General features: G+C 52.9%; 9 protein-coding genes across 9 annotated transcripts; 5 read left to right on the top strand and 4 right to left on the bottom strand.

The window, feature by feature from the left end:
• Window positions 1-1,067: 1,067 nt before the first annotated feature.
• CKM354_000002500 (uncharacterized protein) lies at window positions 1,068-2,171 on the top strand (the record flags this gene model as incomplete). Its single annotated transcript, XM_044795106.1, has 1 exon — window positions 1,068-2,171. One exon carries the CDS (start codon window positions 1,068-1,070, stop codon window positions 2,169-2,171), a length of 1,104 nt encoding a protein of 367 aa, XP_044651041.1.
• An 818-nt stretch (window positions 2,172-2,989) lies between these two features.
• On the bottom strand, window positions 2,990-3,454 carry CKM354_000002400 (uncharacterized protein; the record flags this gene model as incomplete). The annotated part of the gene is made up of 3 exons (XM_044795105.1): window positions 2,990-3,119; window positions 3,177-3,256; window positions 3,311-3,454. 3 exons carry the CDS (start codon window positions 3,452-3,454, stop codon window positions 2,990-2,992), a joined length of 354 nt encoding a protein of 117 aa, XP_044651040.1.
• A 4,123-nt stretch (window positions 3,455-7,577) lies between these two features.
• Window positions 7,578-8,396, top strand: CKM354_000002300 (uncharacterized protein; the record flags this gene model as incomplete). The annotated part of the gene is made up of 1 exon (XM_044795104.1): window positions 7,578-8,396. The coding sequence occupies one exon, from the start codon at window positions 7,578-7,580 to the stop codon at window positions 8,394-8,396; it is 819 nt and encodes a 272-aa protein (XP_044651039.1).
• A 333-nt stretch (window positions 8,397-8,729) lies between these two features.
• CKM354_000002200 (acetyl-CoA hydrolase) lies at window positions 8,730-10,363 on the bottom strand (the record flags this gene model as incomplete). Its single annotated transcript, XM_044795103.1, has 2 exons — window positions 8,730-10,254; window positions 10,323-10,363. 2 exons carry the CDS (start codon window positions 10,361-10,363, stop codon window positions 8,730-8,732), a joined length of 1,566 nt encoding a protein of 521 aa, XP_044651038.1.
• Window positions 10,364-11,186: 823 nt separating this feature from the next.
• On the bottom strand, window positions 11,187-12,017 carry CKM354_000002100 (uncharacterized protein; the record flags this gene model as incomplete). Its single annotated transcript, XM_044795102.1, has 1 exon — window positions 11,187-12,017. One exon carries the CDS (start codon window positions 12,015-12,017, stop codon window positions 11,187-11,189), a length of 831 nt encoding a protein of 276 aa, XP_044651037.1.
• Window positions 12,018-12,856: 839 nt separating this feature from the next.
• CKM354_000002000 (uncharacterized protein) lies at window positions 12,857-14,438 on the top strand (the record flags this gene model as incomplete). Its single annotated transcript, XM_044795101.1, has 2 exons — window positions 12,857-12,904; window positions 12,978-14,438. The coding sequence occupies 2 exons, from the start codon at window positions 12,857-12,859 to the stop codon at window positions 14,436-14,438; spliced, it is 1,509 nt and encodes a 502-aa protein (XP_044651036.1).
• A 422-nt stretch (window positions 14,439-14,860) lies between these two features.
• On the top strand, window positions 14,861-16,564 carry CKM354_000001900 (uncharacterized protein; the record flags this gene model as incomplete). The annotated part of the gene is made up of 1 exon (XM_044795100.1): window positions 14,861-16,564. One exon carries the CDS (start codon window positions 14,861-14,863, stop codon window positions 16,562-16,564), a length of 1,704 nt encoding a protein of 567 aa, XP_044651035.1.
• A 566-nt stretch (window positions 16,565-17,130) lies between these two features.
• On the top strand, window positions 17,131-17,862 carry CKM354_000001800 (uncharacterized protein; the record flags this gene model as incomplete). Its single annotated transcript, XM_044795099.1, has 1 exon — window positions 17,131-17,862. The coding sequence occupies one exon, from the start codon at window positions 17,131-17,133 to the stop codon at window positions 17,860-17,862; it is 732 nt and encodes a 243-aa protein (XP_044651034.1).
• Window positions 17,863-18,053: 191 nt separating this feature from the next.
• CKM354_000001700 (uncharacterized protein) lies at window positions 18,054-18,677 on the bottom strand (the record flags this gene model as incomplete). The annotated part of the gene is made up of 1 exon (XM_044795098.1): window positions 18,054-18,677. One exon carries the CDS (start codon window positions 18,675-18,677, stop codon window positions 18,054-18,056), a length of 624 nt encoding a protein of 207 aa, XP_044651033.1.
• Between the last annotated feature and the right edge of the window lie 658 nt (window positions 18,678-19,335).

Genomic DNA, 19,335 nt, shown 5'->3' with positions numbered 1-19,335 from the left:
TATATCAGGATTGACGAATATATTTCAATAAACTCCTTCCGCAAGCATCAGCTTCACCATTTTGGAAGTGAAGCAATGTAGGGCAGGTGCGCATTGCGTAGTCGCAAATGGACGAGATCCTCGTCTGTAAATAAGCGGGCAGACCGGCGTCAGGATCTTTGTCTGCACAGAGCCCGTCGATTCCCCCCTTTTTCCCTTTCCAAGCGTAATGTATCGCAATGCAGCCTGATCGCAATATCCCTACTTTGCCTTGAGGGCATAACGGATTCATGCCTTGAAGACGACGATAATGCATGAGCGGATCAAGCCATGTCTCATTACCGATACGTAAATGAATCAAGAGGACGTTCGCACCTAACCCGTGTACATCGAAGCAAAGATCAACGGAGGACAAGCAGTACATTTTCAAAGCTGAGTCGACGAGTGGTATACGAATCATGACCAAGGCGAGACGGCACTTTCTGATCCTCAACTCGATCAGTCTAGATAGAAGTGCCATGTTGGGAAGGCAAGAAGAACTGACAGCATTGCCACATTTGGCAGGAGCAAGAGAAGTGCGTTGAGCTCTGGCACCATTGCTCTTGCCAATGGGTTCTGATCACGCGTGTCAGTGTTCAGTGGTCTACAAAGACTACCTTGGACTACGTGCCGCTCCTGGAGGTGGTAGCAAAACGTGATGACAGCTTGACATTTGGAGATCTATCACGCGGTCTCAACGAAGTCTATCATCGCAGTATTGCTGGATGACACTGAACTAGAAGCTCACAAGTCTATAGTCGACACTGCGACCATCAGCATAGATCCACCAATTTTCGCGTAAGAGTACTGCGTTGCCATCTTACAAACTAATCGCCCAGCGTCGCTTCTGATATGAATTACCGCATTCACTTGCGGCCCGTGCGCGCCAATCTCACGTGGAAAGCTTGTGATCGATGGCCCGTGGGTGTGACAAACACCATTGCGGCCCACGTGGCCCTCCTTTTCGACTTCTCGCTCATCACGTCTCCAGCAACCTGCACTGATTGCAGCCCGGCAACGACCACACACTTCTCGACTCCATCAGCAAAATGGCTGATCAAAACGGCTTCCGCTCGCCAGCCAGCTTCCATCAACACGCCATGTCCTATGACTACCCAATCCCGATCAACTGGGAGCCTCCCATCGCGAATAGTGCTACTCGACGAGCCCAGCAACAAACGCTCAACGCTAAAGTCGTTCAGAATGTGCCCCTACACGGTCCTGAGCATCCACTCGTCGCCATCACAATGACCGCTGAGGGCCACAGTGCCCTTCGTCGGGCGGTCGAAGCCAGTGGGCTACGCTGCCAGCCAACATGCGGCGCGATCCCGGAAGTGTTCGAGCTGGGACTCGCTCCTCTCGAGCGCGAAGGCACCATACCCGCAAGACACGCACGTGCATATTTTCTCAGGAACTGTGGCGACTTCGACGATCAATTCGCAACCAACGACGACGAATCTATCCAGCATGCTCACCCCCTGAGCTTCGACTTCGACACCCTCAACCTCGATACAGTACTCGGCTACCTACGTGTCTGGAGCATCTACGCCGGCACTGAATGTGTTTATCAGCTGGGAGTTATCACGAACATACTTGGAGTTTACGACTTGCAGCTGTACAACAGCCAGCCATCGAAGCGACCAACGCATACTATCTTCTATGTACGGCACTGTCTGTGGGATGGAGTGGTGGGTAAATTCGTGCAATTGTGGGAGCCTCTTGTCCAGGAGCAGGGCAGCATAAGAGCAACATCGGTGGCTGCACCAGCAGACGCATCATCACGATTCGTCGATACTACGTCTGTCGGGAACGCCATCGGACTGGCAGGCCCTCCTTCGAGCCATACGGCCTCTCCACAAGAGCAGTCCCTGCTGGCTGGTCTTCACGGGCTCATGCTCAATGCACAGAGCCCTAGTGTCCTCACATCCTCCAAGAGATCCGGCATGCCACAAGGCGATCCAGTGTCATACAACTCGCTGTCAAGTGCAGCAGGCGCAACGCTTCCTACAGGATTCTCGATGCATTCTCACTCGAGCAAACTGACCGGCGGTGTGGAATTCATTGACTACACGACTTCGAAGCCGGACGGACCAGATCCACACGAGCGCCCTGGAGGTTGGTATGGCAGTGATGGTGTCTTGCGTCCAGAATGAGAGTGATATGTGCAGTGAGTGGTGACTCAAGACCGGCGTAGGTCGCTGGGGTCAGAGCCGGCACAAGATAGACGACGACCACATGCGCCAATGGCGTGGAAGTTCTACTTCTGGGAATTACTGGCTGGCGGCTTCCTTCATGCGTATTGCCGATGACTTGCCTTTCTTTGTCCTTATCAAACTGGAGAAGACTTAAACAAAGTTTTGCGGTATGCCTACAGGTTTGGCGATAAGTCGGTCTTCGGTTTCTGTGACTACGGAGTCGTAACTCTTAGTTCCACTAAAATCGCTTGCAGTATCGACACTCGCGGCTTGTGGGACGGATGAGGAGCGTCTAAACTGGGCCATTGTCTTTCTTAAGGCTCGAGGAGAATTTAGAGTGATGCGAAGCTTGCTTGTAGAGGACTTTCTTTGGACTTTGTCCCGTCAATGAGCCAGGGTTGCGAATACAGGAAAGGAGAAGAGCAAAAATACGTGGTGGCCGGTTAGTGTTACGCTTCCGCTTGCGCTAGACAGATCGTACCTTCGGCACCTTCTCTCATCTCTTGTGATTGCAACTTTGTTCGATTGCTTACGAAGGCCAGAAATTGATGAAATGTAACGTGAAGTATAGTGCTCATCCTATTGTCTGTACATGCCGTGCTCCAAGAGTTGAGACCGAGCTTCTGTTCACGATGATCAGAGTGCACTGCTGACGGACCGATCATTGTTTGAAGTCTACATGAAGATTTGCTACCCTTCATCCCAACGGTCGCCGCAGCGTTTCGGTACATTAGTTCCTATACAACCCTCCCAGTGATCGATCTGGACTCCAAGCTCTAGCAGATGCGTTGCGGGCCGTTGCCCTGTTGAGCGTCGTAGTAGACAAAGCAGCCGTATTTGTCCTTAAACTCTGGTGAGCAAAGCCAGTATTCCCCGGTCGACGAGTACGGATCCATGGAATCATAGCTGATAGATGGATTAGCTGTGCGATACGACTTTTGGCGTAAGAAAAAACCAGCTTACAAGTAGGTGCTTGCCGAGAAAAAAGACTCGAAGCTGCGATCCACGCCATTGACGTGGGAGGTGGCATCGCTCTCGAATTGCTAGACCAAAAAAATCAGTATCGGTCTAGGGACTGTTTCAGAAGTGTCACTCACGCCGCTGCACGAGGCATCACAGTTGGCCTGAGTAAGACCGGGCTGACGATTATCATTGACGACCCCGTGTCGGACTTGGACAGTGCAAGCTTGTGCTGCAGAGAGCATGCCGGCAATGGTGAAGAGCGAGATGCAGGTCTTCATCTTGAGCTGAGTCTTCGTTGCGATGGTTCGTGGCAGTGCGAGGACTGTAAATGATCTGCAAATGAAGGACAGGCGGTGGGAAGATGAGATGAAGAGCATTGTTCTTCGTGTGAGATGGGCGATTATATAGACCTCTCTGTTACGAAGTCGCGTATCGTCGCATGTTATCGGGGGGCACTAAGGGACCCTCTCTCGTATTGTCGGGCAAAAGAGGATACAAAACTATCTACACTATCGAATGGTACTATATAGGGGCTAGTATACAGGGTCTGGGGTCCCGGGTATATAGGAACCAATATACATGACTCACAGCAGGGCCCAGTGGAGTGTCAGTTCACAACACTCCCCTTGACAGTGCACTGGGGCTGTTCAATCCACCTCCTCATCCCAATCATCATCCTGATCATGTGCAACTAGGGCCAAGGCCTTTGAGTCTGAGATCTTGTTCTCAGAGACCACCTTTATTATTCCTTGGGCCATTTCCAAGTATGGGCAGATTGAAACATAGTGCCCAGCTTGATTGCATAGCTTGCATCTCAGTCCTTGTCTGTCAGACATCTTGCTGTCTGATCTTCTTCCTCTGTGAGATGATGATCCTCTTGATGATGCAGCTCGGGCTGCAAAGGCCACAGGTGTGCTGCCTGCAGGCATGCTCACCTCTTTCTCCTGAAGGATTGAGAGTATGCTTTCAGGTGACAGTGAGGGTTGACCATCTATTGCATCTCTGATGGTAGACCATTGTTCTGGAAGCCCAGACAAGAGTACCTGTGCTCTTGCCTTTGGGTTTATGGCAGCAGCCATTTCAGGTTGGGCAACTTTGATCCTTTTGCCAAGTGCCTGAAGGTGTGTCCATGCTCCATCAATGCTCATGTCCTCTGCCTTTTGGAAACTGAAGTACTGCTTCAGAAGTTTCCTTCCTGTAGCTTGGTTGTCTGCATACTTCTTCTTCAGCTCTTGCCAAACCTCCTTTGCAGTTTGGAGTTCTGAGACCAGCTCTTCATCATCCTCCCCTATGCACAAAGATATCCACCAGATTGCTTTGTACTGTGACTTTGGGGTGATGGGTGTGTGTGTCTCATGGGAGATTGTGTGATACAGGTCTTCTCCCCTCAAGAAGATTTCCATCCTTCTGAACCATCCTTCTGCATTGTCCTTGCATAGGATTGGGCATGGTCTTTTCTGAAGTCCGGAGGATTTGTCTTGAGTATCCATTGTAGTCTTGTAGAATTAGTATTGGGTCAGATGGAAAGTTGTCCTTCTGTCCCAAGGAGAATCAAAGCGGGGAAAAGTCAAATGATTGCAGGGTTCTTCCTATACATGGGTCACCCTCTGTCCCTCCTCAGATTAGAGCCTCCTGTTGGAATGATCCGGCCATCAAGCAGCCGTGCTTTCCTGCTGGCATATGGGAATCAAGGGAGCATACCACTTTGGCACCCTCCAGCTCAGGACTTCCTGTAGCTATCCCATAAGACAAAGGTAGGTTCATGACTCCTCTTGATCCTGGATTCACCATTGGCCTCCAGAGGTAGTGAGAGGTTCAGGCAGTCTCTGAAGTGTTATGAGCCATCAGCAGTCCATGTCAGAACTGCCTTGCAACTGCTTCCTCCCTGAACATAACATATCTGGTATAAACCAAGCCTTTGGTTACTGCAAGATCTTCCTTTGAGAGTTGGCAAGTTCTCCCAGCACCAGAGATAAGGTACTAATCCAGACAGCTTGGGGTGCAGTCTCTGAAGTGTTATTCTGCCAACAGCAGGTTTGGTGTACTGCAGGTTGCTGTTACACTTTCTGCAGCCCTCTGTTGCAACATCCTCTCCCCTTGTTGTCTGTCTTGGTGTCCTCACTCTAACTATCATTCCTCAATGCTCTTCTCTCTTCTGCATTTGGTCTCAGCTGCAGGTGGGCTGGCTGCAATTCTGCATGCAGCTGCACCGCTGTTTTCAGTCCCTCAGCTAGGGTCCATGGGGTCCTACACCCAGTTGCAATCTGGGACTCATGTTTAACCATGGAAAGGGTTTTGCTCCTTCTTTATACAGGGGCACATTGTCCTTTGTCCCTGAGCACAGAGGGCACAGTCCTTCCTCTGTGTGCCTGTCTTCACCCGCAGGCTCCTGGCGCAGTCTCTGCTGCTACTGTCCCTGTTTATACAGCCACAGCTCGGGCTGTTTCCTTACTCTTCTAGCTCGGTGTCTCGCTGTTGCCAATAGCGTTCCTGTTGTCCTGCCTTCGGCTTCCGTACTCTGTCGGTGAACCGCGCCTCGCCTTCTATCGGAGCTTGGAATACAATAGCGCTAACCCGGGCTCATAACCTGTTACGAAGTCGCGTATCGTCGCATGTTATCGGGGGGCACTAAGGGACCCTCTCTCGTATTGTCGGGCAAAAGAGGATACAAAACTATCTACACTATCGAATGGTACTATATAGGGGCTAGTATACAGGGTCTGGGGTCCCGGGTATATAGGAACCAATATACATGACTCACAGCAGGGCCCAGTGGAGTGTCAGTTCACAACACTCTCCTCATTTCCCGCCAAGAGGTCTAGTGGTGACTTTTCTAGGTAGATGGGCGGTACTGCTGCTTGCAAATACCATTCTCTCATCGTTTAGCTGTTCAGTCAACCGGTTTTGTTGGCCATGATCGTACTCGGGATCATTTGATGTCGAGAAAGGAAGTCGAGAGATCTCAATGTTACCCGAATAGGAATGCGCAGACGTGACCCAAATATGCGCATAAACCGCTTCTGGAATCTACACTGTCGATCAAAATCTGAATGTGCGGATTGCAGGTACTGAATGTCGTTAAGGATGCAAGACGCAGACTTCCAGCAGGCGCCGCAGGTCTTGTCCCATGGCATACCAGGACATTGGTCGGGCGAGGCCATGTGGAAGCTGCCTTGCACCCTCGCTGGCGGATGCTCTGCGACTTTGCGGTCAGAAGTTCAACCCTAGCACATGTCTTTGTTTGGGTGGCTTCCAGCGGAGCATGAACGCTGAGCTCGGCCTGCGATGCCATTCAGGCAATGTTGATGCTATAAAAAATACTGCACTAAAGCTCCAGGCCTAATGTTACCAGAACACGAACAAACGAAAGTTGAGCTTGCAAAGCTGAAACGACGCCATACCATGCCATGTCGTCGAAGCATTCCCTCGTTCCAGCATGCGGTAATACAGAAAGATCAACGAGATCGAAGCTGATTACCCTCGGGCGATTCTTGCGCGCAGCATTCTTGGTCCGAGTCTCAATCGTGGCGTCACCCTACAAGCTCGAGAGTCCTGTCCGCCGTATCCCGCAGCCCAGTCGCCTCCGTCTTCCCATATTTCCTGAGGGATCGACTGAACGCCAAGCAGAAGCTTGCTGACTGCTGTAGCGATTTGTCAGTATGCGGAATTGGCGGAGTCGCTGCACGTGCACCATTTGATATGCACGCATGACCATTTTCTCCGGAAGCTTGAAGGACCAACGGCGTGGAGGAACCCAGCCCAGCTGCCAGGATCACAGGCCTGTGTCCTCGGGAAGTCAGAGTCGAGCAGAACCTGCAGGACTCTTCGGCTTCCGTGTAGGCGATCATACGAAGCTCAGTGTTTCTCATCTGACGCTGACTTCATCTTGTACTGTCGAGTTTGACTCCAACATCTGCATTCGTGGAGACAAAAGTGTATGGCGTGCCTAGGCGGAACCGTCAGGCCTCGAACCGACAGTCGAGCGACACGGGGCTAATTATAGCGGCCGGCTGAGTAGGAGTGTCTGCATGCCGCGAGACAGTGCACCGGAGTGGCCACGAGGTGAGGTTGGGAGGCTACGGCTCTCAGTGTAAAGTACTGTACCGGATTTCGACTTCCGGCCGGAGAACATGATGAGAGTGCGGCGTAATCGTGCCTGACCTGAATCATGGGGACGTCGTAGAACTCGGGTATAATGCCCCTCTTTGTAACCCGTCTCCTCGCCGGTGAAGCTGGAGGTGAAGCTGCAGCGGTTGCAGAACAGCAAGAACGGGATCCGAGGTGGTGCAGCTCGTCTCGCATTCGGCTCCACAACAGCAATCCTCCGCCAAGACGACAGCAACCTCCAAAACGAGACCGCCTCGCCCTCTTCCTGCTAACAAACTAACAGCAACCGCGAAAATGTCTTCAGAACAACCCGCCATCACATTCTACGACATCGCATCAGCCCCACCCTCACGCACCTTCGCCGCCAACCCATGGAAAATCCGCTTGGCTCTCAACTACAAAGGCGTCCCATACAAGACCCAATGGACTCAAATGCCCGACATTGCCGCCGTGCGTGAGAAACTCGGCGTACCAGCCAATCGCACCAACGCCGACGGCACACCCTACCACACTCTCCCCGTAATCGAAGACAAATCCACTGGCAAGCTTATCGGCGACACATTCGAGATCGCCCAATATCTCGACATGACCTACCCCTCCAAAGAAGGCAAGAACCTTTTCCGTCCCGACACCATCGGCCTCGTGGCAGCCCACAACGCCCACATCGATGGGATCTTCACCAAATATGCCATCCTCTGCAGTAAAATGCCCTTCGACCCCAGCGTAGCCGAAAAAGTAGGTGCAATGTTCGCCGAACGCGCAGCAAAAATGGGGAAAGACATGTCAATCACCCCCGAGCAGCGCGAAGCCTTGATCGTTTCCTTCGAAGCAGCATTGGGTGAGCTCTCCAAGGCGTATCGTCACGAAGGCGGAACGACGGATTATTTCTGGCTCCCAAAGGGAACGAATGCAGCGCAGAAACAGAGGGGTCGAACCGCCAAGCCGTTCCTCGATGGTCAGGATCCAGTGTATGCAGACTTCATTGTTGGCGCCTGGCTGAAGATGTTCGAGGCGACTATGCCGGAGGAGGACTGGGCGCAGGTGAGGACGTGGCATGGTGGGCTGTGGGGTAGAGTGGTTGATGAGTTGAAGCCATGGGCTGAGATGAAGTGATGCGGGCAGCTAGTGGCTATGAATGAACGACAGTAATGAAGGAGATAGAAAAGAGCAGGCAAATTATCGATGCGCGCGGGCCGATAGCCAGCTTGAATTCGAGCTTCTTCACTATGCACGGGTCGAGAAAATGCTCTTTTACGCGGGTCAGTCAAGGCGTGGGAATATGGCTTGTCAGCGGAAGTAGCAGCAAAAGTTTTGAACGACTTATCGTAGATTCTGTGTATCTCTGGATCGCTGGTCCGATTCCTGTCTGACTCTGCGCTTGTCTGTGGAATGTCCACTGATTTCTGTTATCCCAGCTCCCTCGCAAGCATTCCAGACTCTTTCGAACTAGTCTTTCCACTTCGGCAGCTTCATCGTCCCATGCTCATTCAAATGCTTATGCATATCAAACGCATTCCACAGCAAATGCGGCTCATGTCCCCAACCCTTTCTCAAGCACTCAAACTCGGCCTTATCAAAGTAGTCCTTGAGGATAGGGTAGTAATCAGGGTGTGCACACTTCTTAATGATCTCCCTAGCTCTTTCTTTGGGTGACATGCCTCGCACATCTGCAAAACCTTGCTCTGTCACAACCACATCGAGATCGTGCTCGGTCTGGTCAACGTGCGTGCACATCGGTACAATGCAGCTGACACCGGTAGGATCGGTTTTCGAAGGTCGCGTGGAAGGAGTGTGCATGATGGAGTATTTCGACGATCGAAGGAAATCGGCGCTGCCACCTAGTCCGTTCAGCATGCGGGAGCCCATGACACAGGTGGAATTCGCGTGAGCGTAGATGTCCACCTCGACAGGTGTGTTCATGCCGATGACGCCCAACCTGCGGATGATCTCAGGCGAGTTCGAGACTTGCTGGCTTCGCAGCAGAAGCTTGGGCGCGTAGTCCTGGTATCGCTCGTAGAAGCGGTGGAAGCCATCTGGTGAAAATCGAATCGAGGTCGCAGTCGCAAAGTCGAGATTCCCAGAATCGAAGAGATCCAAGAACGAATCCTGAAGCACTTCTGTCCAGACTTTCAAGTTCTTGAAATCAGCTCCACCACTTGCCAGCCCACCTACGACAGCATTCGCGATGTTGCCAATTCCGGATTGAATAGGCAGCAGGTTCTGCGGAAGTCGTCCATGGTTAACCTCATGCTTGAGGAAGTCGATCAAATGGTGTGCGATGGCTTTTGAATTGTCGTCCTCCGGAGCATTGGGTTGCGTCTGGTCCGCATAATCCGACTCCACGATAGCCACGACACGCTCGGGGTCAACGGGAATGTGCGGGGTGCCGATGCGATCTTCTGGAGACATGACCAGGTACGGCTTCCTCCTCGGCGGCAAATCGGTCATTGTAATGTCGTGGAGACCTTCAAGATTTGGCGATGCGGTGTTGACCTCGATGACAATCTTGTCGGCCATCTGTATGATCTCCGGAGAAGCTCCCACTGAAGCTCCAGGAATAATACCACCATCTTCTGTGATCGCCGACGCTTCCACAATAGCGACATCCAATCTGTTGTTCTCCTTGTGCTTTGTATAATACCCATACATCAAGTCCACCGGGAACATGGACAGATGTTTGTCGAAGAAGTTGATATTGCCATTGTTGATGCCTTTCGCGATCTCTTTGCCCACCTGATGCGGAGCCCTCCGCTCGATCATGTTATTGCGAGCCCATCTGTTCTCGGTTTCTGCTCCACTGGAAGCCCCAACGAAGAGGTTGTATTTGAGCTTGCCCTGCAACTTTTCCTTCTCGACATGTTCGGCCAGCGCAGTCGGGACCTTTTTGGGATAGCCGACGCCAGTGAATCCAGACCATATGGAGCGGGAGTCAGCAGAGCAGACTACGTCCGAGGAAAGGCGAAGACAAACCCTATGTATGAATTGTGCGGGAACAGGTCAATCAGATCCTCAGCTTTGGCGAGCTTGCTCAGATAAGACGGTCTTCGGACTCTGCTCTTGAGCAACGCGGAGGCTGCCATGACGGGCGGACAGGCAGAGACAAAGTGTTGCTCGGGAATGAGAGAAGGACAAGGAAAGGAAGAAAGCAGCTCACTTACCAGTGTCAATGGACGTATGATGTCTGTCCCAGCTTCGTACCGCGTCGCATGAGGTCCACAATGCTCAAGAGCAGCCAGCCGGGCAATTCACGGTCGATGCTGCTGTGCGGGAGTGTGCGGATACGGCGAGAAAGATGGCGAGATGGTGATGTCAGTCGCACGGACGATAAGGACGTTATCTCGGCTATGTCCAGCACGCTGCGAGTGCTCCATTCGGCCGTGATGCTGTGCTACGACGAGGGCAGGAAAGTCGTTTCTTCTGCATTGCGCATGTGGTGGAAGAGAAGAGGATCGCGTGTGAGACGCGTCGCCGTGACACCGCTCCCTGCAGTGCCAAGAAAGTGAAAACACAAGACCTCTGCATGCTCTCCAACACACCCACCATGGTCCGTACGCTTGCGACAACTTGACACAAGAGATGCCCAGGCAAGCCTTCTAGCATGCACTGAATTCTGCTGCTTGATCTGCGGGTTTGACTTGCACACAGAGTGCCGCCGGCCCTTCTGCCGTCTGGATGAATCTCCGCCGACATGCTGGAAGGGATTTGTGGTCTGGAAGAGTTGTGATCATCGACGACATATGTTCTACCCTGCTTACTTGAACAGGTAATGCGAATTCATGTTCGTTCGAGGTCGTGATTGATCGAGACGAGCCGAATTGCCACCTGCGCCAGGAAAGATGCTTGGACGATATACTACACAGCCACTTCGGCATGTCACCGACCACTTGTCAGCGCTCAAGCAATTTACAATATCGCAACGGGCCTCCCTGGATCCAGCCACATCACTTTATCCGCAATTCTCTCGTCCTCAAAAGCCTTCTTCAGCTTATAAAAGTCCTCAGTGAAATGATCCCAAGCCTCATAATGCATCGGGACCAAACAATCCACCTTGAGATCGCGAAACAACCTCGCCGCAGACTTCCCATCCATCGTGATCTGGTACATTCCCGACTCCGGGTCCTCAATATCACAGGGTGCCTGCGCATCCCCAAGGTTCATGATGGCCGCACAAATGTGGTACTGCTCAGCGATACGTTTCAACTCGGGAATATACACTGTATCGCCACTGAAATAAATGGCATTCGGAAGACCAGAGTCACTGAAACCAAAGGAATTCCCGCAGCCCTCGTAACCCTCGACGCCTGTGATGAGGAAACCGGTACACTCGTCACCCTCTTTGTGCTTGGCCGGAGTGGCAATAATTTGGAAAAGTTTCCCTGCGATGCGCACCTGGTTCAGTTTCTGCCAGGGTTCGAAGCCGTGCACAGTAGGGCGAGGTGAGAGCTTCTTCGCGCCGTCCATGGTGGTGAAGACCGGTCTGCCGTTGAGGAGCTGACGACCGAGGTCATCAAGGTTGTCCGGATGGTCCTCATGGCTCAGGAGAACCCCATCAATGACGGGCAGCTGATCGAGGCGCAGTGCTGGGTCTTCACGTACAACGAGGGCGAAATCGTCCGTTATTGGAAACTCCGTGCCCGCTGGTGAGAAGAAAGGGTCCGTGATCATGTTGACTCCATTGATGTCGAGGATCGCAGTCGCTGTGCCGATATGCGTGATGCTCAATTTGGGTGCCATGGTCGATGGGTAGGATCCGAAAGGCCTTGCAGCTCAACATGCAGGAAATGGCATGCAGGGACGAATATTGGCCCATTTTAAAGCATAACACGATTCGGGACAGGAGAAGACATTTCGTTTCCCCAATCTCTCATACCGCCTTCGATTCTGAGGCCACGTAATGCATACAGGCCCTGGTACAAGAAATTCTATCGACCTACGAGGAGGGAAATCCATGTCTAAGGCATCGGCAGCGCTTCGGAGAAGCTTTTGACATTGTTTCCAGTGCTCAACGCGCCAGAGTGAGTTGCAGCTAAGTAGAATGTCTTCAGCAGAATAACGGGGTCTTCGGGGTCTTCGGGGTCTCTGAACTTGCTGACCAAAGCAGGGCCCTCATCTTGGCCGCAATTGGTCCCGTCGCTCCTTCGCACAACTATACTTTGCACTTATGGCGGTGCCAAATTCTCCAGGATGTGTCAATAAGGTGGTCTTAGCGAGTCGAAACCTTGGGATAGTTGCCTCCTAAAGAAAAGATCTCCACCCGGTCTAGCTCCGACGTCCACTTGTGATGCCAGAGAGCTTTTTTTTTCTGCAGCCCTGCTGAGCACATTTCAGCCATGGCGTAAGTGCACATCGTCGCATTTGCAGGAGACACGACGAACTCACCGAGTAATAGACGAGCAAGTTTCGAGACTCCGGAGCCCTACTTCGATATCGGCACCTATCAGTGGCTCGTGACCTCCGGATCGAAAGACGCACAGCTATGGGCCAATCGAGGATTCATCTGGGCATGCTCATTCAATCATGAGGAAGCACTGAGATGCTTCGAACGAGCGGCAGAAGCTGATCCTTCATGCGCCATGGCATACTGGGGCATTGCATACTCGATCGGACCCAACTACAACAAGGTAAGGAAGACATCCTTCTTCTCCCAAAGCTTGGCCATGGTAGAAATGCTGACTCGCATGCGCCTTCACGCAGGCGTGGAAACTGTTCGACAAAGAAGACCAACTCATATCCACAAGGAAAGCCAATGAGGCCATTTTCCAAGCTTTACAATTGACCGGCAATGCCACATCTGCAGAGCAAGGACTGATACGCGCCCTCGCCGCCCGCTTCCCGCCCAACAACGACTCTCCAGACGACTTCGCATGCTTCGATCGTGCGTACGCTGATGCTATGCGGCCTGTCTATCAGGCCTGTCCCGAGGATGTGGATGTCGCCGCCTTGTTTGCAGAAGCACTGATGTGCATGACTCCTCGTAGCCTGTGGAACCTTGACACTGGCGAGCCTACAGGTGACCATGTTATCGAAGCGCGCCAGGTTATCGAGGCAGCTTTCACCTCAGCCAAAGGCTTCAATCATCCCGCACACTGCCATCTCTACATCCATCTGCTAGAGATGTCGCCCTTCCCGGAGCTGGCGCTTCCTGCGGCCAATCGGCTTCGCGGCATGGTTCCTGAGGCGTCTCATATGCTGCACATGCCAACACACATCGACGCCGCCCTTGGAGACTATCGTCGCGGCATACGTTCAAACGAGCAAGCCATTATCGCTGATGACAAATACTTTGCCATGACGAATAACTCTATTTTCTACCAAGTCTATCGCGTTCACTATGTCTCGGCAAAGCTCTATTCGGCCATGATGAGCGGTCGGCTTCAGGATTCAATCGCGGCGGCAGACAAATTGGATAAAATTATTACTCATGAACTCCTGACAACAACGAAGCTGAACATGGCGAATTGGGTCGAAGCACAACTCGGGAGCAGAGCCCATGTACTGATTCGATTCGGGCGCTGGGAAGACATCCTTCGCTTGGAACTCCCCGCAGACCAACGCCTCTACAGTGCGACGACTGCAGTAATCCACTACGCACAGGGCATTGCATTCAGCGCACTGAGCCGCATTCAGGAAGCAGAAGAATCACAGCAGAAGTTCGAAATAGCTCGATCCATGGTTCCTTCAGGTCGCTTCAACAGCCCTCCAGTCCGGCAGAACGACATTCTCGGAGTCGCCTCTGCAATGCTCGCTGGCGAACTCGAATACCGCAAGGGAAATTTCGACAAGGCATTTGAGACGTTGCGGGAAGCTGCTCGCCGGGAAGACAATCTCGCATATTCCGATCCACCACCCTGGATGCAGCCCGTACGTCATGCCCTGGGCGGCCTCTTACTCGAACGAGGCCGCATCGAGGAAGCAGAGCGTGTCTTCCGAGAAAATCTCGGGCTTGCAGAGGACTATCCTCGTCGCAAAGCAAAGCTCAACAACGTCTGGGGTCTGCACGGGCTGCACGAAACGTTGTTGCGAGCGGGCGCGAGGGCGGAGGCGAAGATGATACAGCCAACGCTCGACGCGGCATTGGAATTCGCCGATATTGAGGTGAAAGTGTCGTGTTACTGCCGCCTTTCCGTAGCTTCCAACGGTGGGTGTTGTGAATGATGAAGAAGTATGTTCGTAAAATTGGTGCTCAACCTGTGATTCGCGCTACGATATCGATGAGGCATCAACAGGCTCCCTAGATATGCTGTGCGGAACCGCGCTGCTCATCACGAGATCCCAGCTGCCATTAATTGCAATGCGTCTCTTCGTGTGTTGTAGAGAATGTCGTGAGTTGTGCAGTGTATTTGTTTTGAATCAAATTCGAAACTTCGTGTGCATGTTCTCATCACGTCGAGTGGCCCACGATGACATCCAGTGCCCGCTATCGAAAGTAGCAAGGATGTACAGCGTTGAAGGGGTGGAGATGGACCTCGGAGATGCTTCAGGGAGGATATATACTTTTCGGGCTTGGCGGCGGTGACTTCGCGTTCTTGGAGTCTGCAGGAGGGAGGGCATCGGACTTCTTCCACTGCAGATCCGCCATGTCTACAGAACACGCATCACCGAGCGCAGCTCGTCGAAGGCGACCGCAAATCCTGCTGGCGTGCTCCGCCTGTCGGCAAAGCCACGTCAAGTGCGATGGTGCCACGCCCGTGTGCACGCGCTGCGCTGCCACCGCCCGGCGCTGCACCTATCTCCCTTCTCGCCGCGGTCTGTGGCGGCGGACCTCCCAGCGCCCACCGACACCGTCTGCTGCTCCACTTCCTCCAAGTCAGCCCAGCAATGCAAGTGAAGCAGACGTTTCCCCCGCCGCCGCTCCTCTGGCCTTTTCTGCAGGAGAGCGAAAGCACTATGTCGGCCTCTACTACGCCCGCTTCCATGCTGCACACCCCCTGCTAGTGCCGCGCGCGCATTTCCAAGCCCAAGACTATCCCGACGTCCTGGTCACCGTCGTGTGCCTCGTGGGCAAGCACTGTACGCACTTCCACCCGTCGGAAGGGTCAGAAGCCGATGCCATTGCAATGGTCGCCGATGCGCACGATGCGGAGAGCGGCCATCGGATCCAGGCCTTTGTCTTGTTGGCTTGGATCTTCATGGGCTCCAACGACGTGGCCCACGTGAACGACTGTCTCGTCCGCGCCACTGTCCTCGCACGACAGTCCGAGCTAGACACTCTGGACCGTCGTCCGCCGCAAGAGTACATGTCCGGTCTCCGGCGCGAGAGCCTGCTTCGGACGTGGTGGGAGTTGTACTCCGTCGATGCGTTGGCTGCGCTGCAGCAAGGCCGACCGCCCAAGCTGGACTCGCGAACTATCGATGCCCTCCTCAACGTGCCCTGCACCGAGTCGCAGTACGAAACGGGTGAGCCAGCTGCTCAGCCCTTGTCCTACCACGACTTCGAACGCCGCGCATTCTTGTCCAATCCACCGAAGTTCCCTTCGCATTTCTATCGGTGTGAAGCCATCGGTATTGTCCGGAGCGTCTTACCCTTGTGCAGGAGAGAAGAGTCTGATGCGCAAGCCGTCGACGCTGCCAGCAGTGCTATCGCAAGTTGGACGCTTCAACTCTCCGAAACCTCTCACCCTTTGTCTGACACGCTTCTGGAATGCGATCATCTACTCGTTCAGGCACATCTGCTAGTTCAAGCGGCAAGTATCTTCCTCCACTTCCCGCGAAGCAATCTCCCCAGCTCGAAGCCATCCGCCATTGATGCCATCTGCCTGGCCAGGGCGCCTCAATCAGTGGAACAGTCAACGATGCACACCGCACAAACACTCGCTGCTCTCAACGAGCTGTGTACCATGGCGTCCATTGTGCCACTGCGGGACAACCATTCACCCCTGGTCATTTCCCCTTTGCTCCTGGGCTGTGCTGTACAACTTTCAGTCGCATCAAGATGGGACAAAGAACAGGAGGAGAAGATTCACCAGTGTCGATACCGTGTCGCCTTGCTGCTTAGTGCACTGAGGCGTGTGAGCAAGGCATGGCCGGCCGTGGAAAGTGTGGTGCATCTCTTCGCGCCGTTTGCCGACCTGATGTTCCCAACACCCAATGAACGTCAAGGGAGGCTAGCAAATTCCGCCTCCAGCAGTGACACGAATGCCGTGTCTACCTCTGATCGATCCGCTCTTGATGGACATCAGCAGGACCCTGCCATGCTCGCAGAGTCTGCGCTGTTCGAAAATGCTTTCGACAGCGAGTGGTTCAACTTTTTCCAGTGCATGGCAGAAACAGGCAATATGTAGACGCCTAGACGATTCCAGTGCTGGGGTCTGCAAATCATCAAGTGATTACAATATGCAGAGTCTCCTGACGCCGACGGCATGTCGCTTGGCAATACAGGTAGAATACGCTGACCTCCTCAACTGGTGTTTGCGGACTCACCGCAGCGGTTCCACGGACGGGCTGAGGATCCGACCAGAAAGGATGACAACAAAAATCAACGAAACGTAGCCGTAAGTCCGACATTATCAATCAAGGCTGAAACCATAACATCGCCGACTCAATCATTGAACACGGTTCCCGGAATCCGGTATTTGAGGGCTCCGCGTGACATATTGCTCATTTCCTGGCGCTGCTCCTTTGAGACGTCACCTTCTGACAACTACCTCAATCATTCTCGGGCATTAGCAGCCTAGAACAGCCCGAATCGTGTCTTAGGAGATTTCCCTTGCTTGATATATCTCTCGCCGAAAGGAAGAGGAACACCGCCTTCATTGGTTTGCTTGTCTCGAAAGGTCCCACAATCCCCTCAACATCACGTCGCCATTCAAATCTCGAAGCTCCAAACTCTTTGCCGATCCAATTCAAGATGCCACCCCATCCGCCTCTCCAAGTCCTCTTTCTCGCTTTTCAGCAGATCAACATCCTCGACCTGACTGGACCCTGCGAGATCTTCGCCCTCGGTAAAGCAAAGCTCACCATCGCTGCGTCTAACGAGATCATCACCACGTTCGAAGGCATGTCCCTCAGACGAGATCGTTCTCTCACCTCTCTCCTTGAGACGAACCATGATGGTTCACATTCCACATCCACTCTCCCCCCATTGGACAGCTTCGACATTCTCGTCATCCCTGGAAGCCTACTCACCGCCACCCTCGCTGCAATAAAAGACGACCCCGACATCTGCAAAGTCATCTCCAGATGGTCTGAGCTCGACCGCTCGGCGACTTCCCCAAATGGCTGGAACAACAAGAAACCCCTGCTCACGATCTGCGGCGGAGCACTCTTCGCCGGCTCGATTGGTCTCTTGGGAGGGAAGACTTGCACGATGCATTATTTGGACAACAAAGCACTTCAAGAAATCTGCGTGAAAGCGGGCGAGAAGGCGAATGTAGTGAGGAAGAGGGTCGTAGATTCTGGAGAAACAAAGAGTGGTATGAGGATTTTGACATCTGGTGGGGTCACCTGCGGGATTGATGCGAGTTTGTGGTTGGTGAGTCAAATGGTAGACTTGGATACAGCGAGGGGGATTGCGAGGATTATAGATTACAAGTGGGAGCTTGACAGTGAGTGGCAAGTTACGGAGGGGATGATTGTTTGATTTTGCGATAGAGAGCCTCTTCGCTCGCTATCAACCACATAGGCAGAAGAACGGTGAGCCCGTCTGTGCTGTCATGCCTAGCTCCATAGATAATTGACTGCATACGATCTCTCCTCTCACTCCTCCCGATCCGCGACCACAAAACGCTCAATCTTTCGGACGGCCCGATAGCTGAGTCTTCGAGATGAAGATTAGGGCCCGAACAGTGCGACTTGATAACTATACCGTCGCCGATAGTCGTCCAGATCTCGACAACTCGTAGAAATGCGCTCGAACACAGCGACATCGGCTTGTGCACCATCCTCCTGCTGTCCCATAGCATTATGACCACAATGCAATGTATGCTGCAAACTCCCAACATGTCCATCAATCATACCGCTCCCCAAGATCGCCCGATGAAGTTTCGTCCATGTGTACGCGCAGTGCAAGTCGTGATAGTCCTGGCCTGGAGTAATGTATAACAGCGAGGGACCGCCATTCGTGCGGATGCTGTCCAACGATACAGCTTGAGTTACATTGGGATCTTGGAAATAGGTCCAGTTCCGGAGTGATAGGAACTCTTCCTCAAGAGCAACATCGTGACAGAGATGATGCACCCAGGCACCGGGGATGACATCGTAGGTGCAATCACGTTGGAGGGCTTCGCTAGGAATTCGGCCGCAGTGGCGACCATCGGTATGCGCCCTTGTTTGCAGAAGCCGGATAGCATAGGTCCCGCTCACTGTGTCGAAGGTGGCAGCAGCCATGAAACCAAGAAATAGAAGTGTGCTGGTCATGAGGATCGCCCAGTATCGTGTGTGCCTGCGGCACTCCATCATGACTGTACGGCCTTGTTCCGTATATTGAGGCGAAACGCTGGCCGCGTTATCTCTCGGGTGTCGCACTTTCGTGGCCCTCTCCTCTCTTCTTCAGAAATGCACACCGCTTCATCGATCACTCCAGAACGATTTTCGTAATCGAGAGTTACATCGTGTGATTTCATAAACGCAGCTTGCTCGACAGCTGAGACGAACACACGGTCATTGGTACTCCACGGGGGTACGACTCTAGCAGGGTAGTGGATGTGAAGGAAAAGTTTGCGAGACTGAGAAAGGTCCACTAAAATGCTTGATTGAGCACGGAATTTGCACGGAGTAGCGATAGCATCTGACGTTACCATGAGGAACGCTTGTATTACGACGATCGTTCTCCGCGGCTCTTGCGGCCGGTCCGGATGAACAGACGGCTGACAAAGTTACAAGAATACCTTCTGGGGCACATTTTGTCTTCACTCTGAGAGCCCGAGATGGACAAGGATATCCCATGAGCTGCGAGGCCAGTGATGCCAAGAGAACAACAGGGCGCCCATGCTCTATGCCGCAGACATTACTCTTTTCGAATCGAGGCGCCGGGCAAGATGTCTATCTCACAATGCGTAGAGCTGCGTACTACATGGGAGACATCCAGCACATTTCTTGGCGGTGAGTTACGACG

Source organism: Cercospora kikuchii (genome assembly GCF_019650295.1).
Source record: "Cercospora kikuchii DNA, contig_00001, whole genome shotgun sequence".
Lineage (NCBI taxonomy): Eukaryota > Fungi > Ascomycota > Dothideomycetes > Mycosphaerellales > Mycosphaerellaceae > Cercospora > Cercospora kikuchii.
Note: the sequence above shows the minus strand (reverse complement) of the source record. Positions and strands in the feature narration are given on the sequence as shown.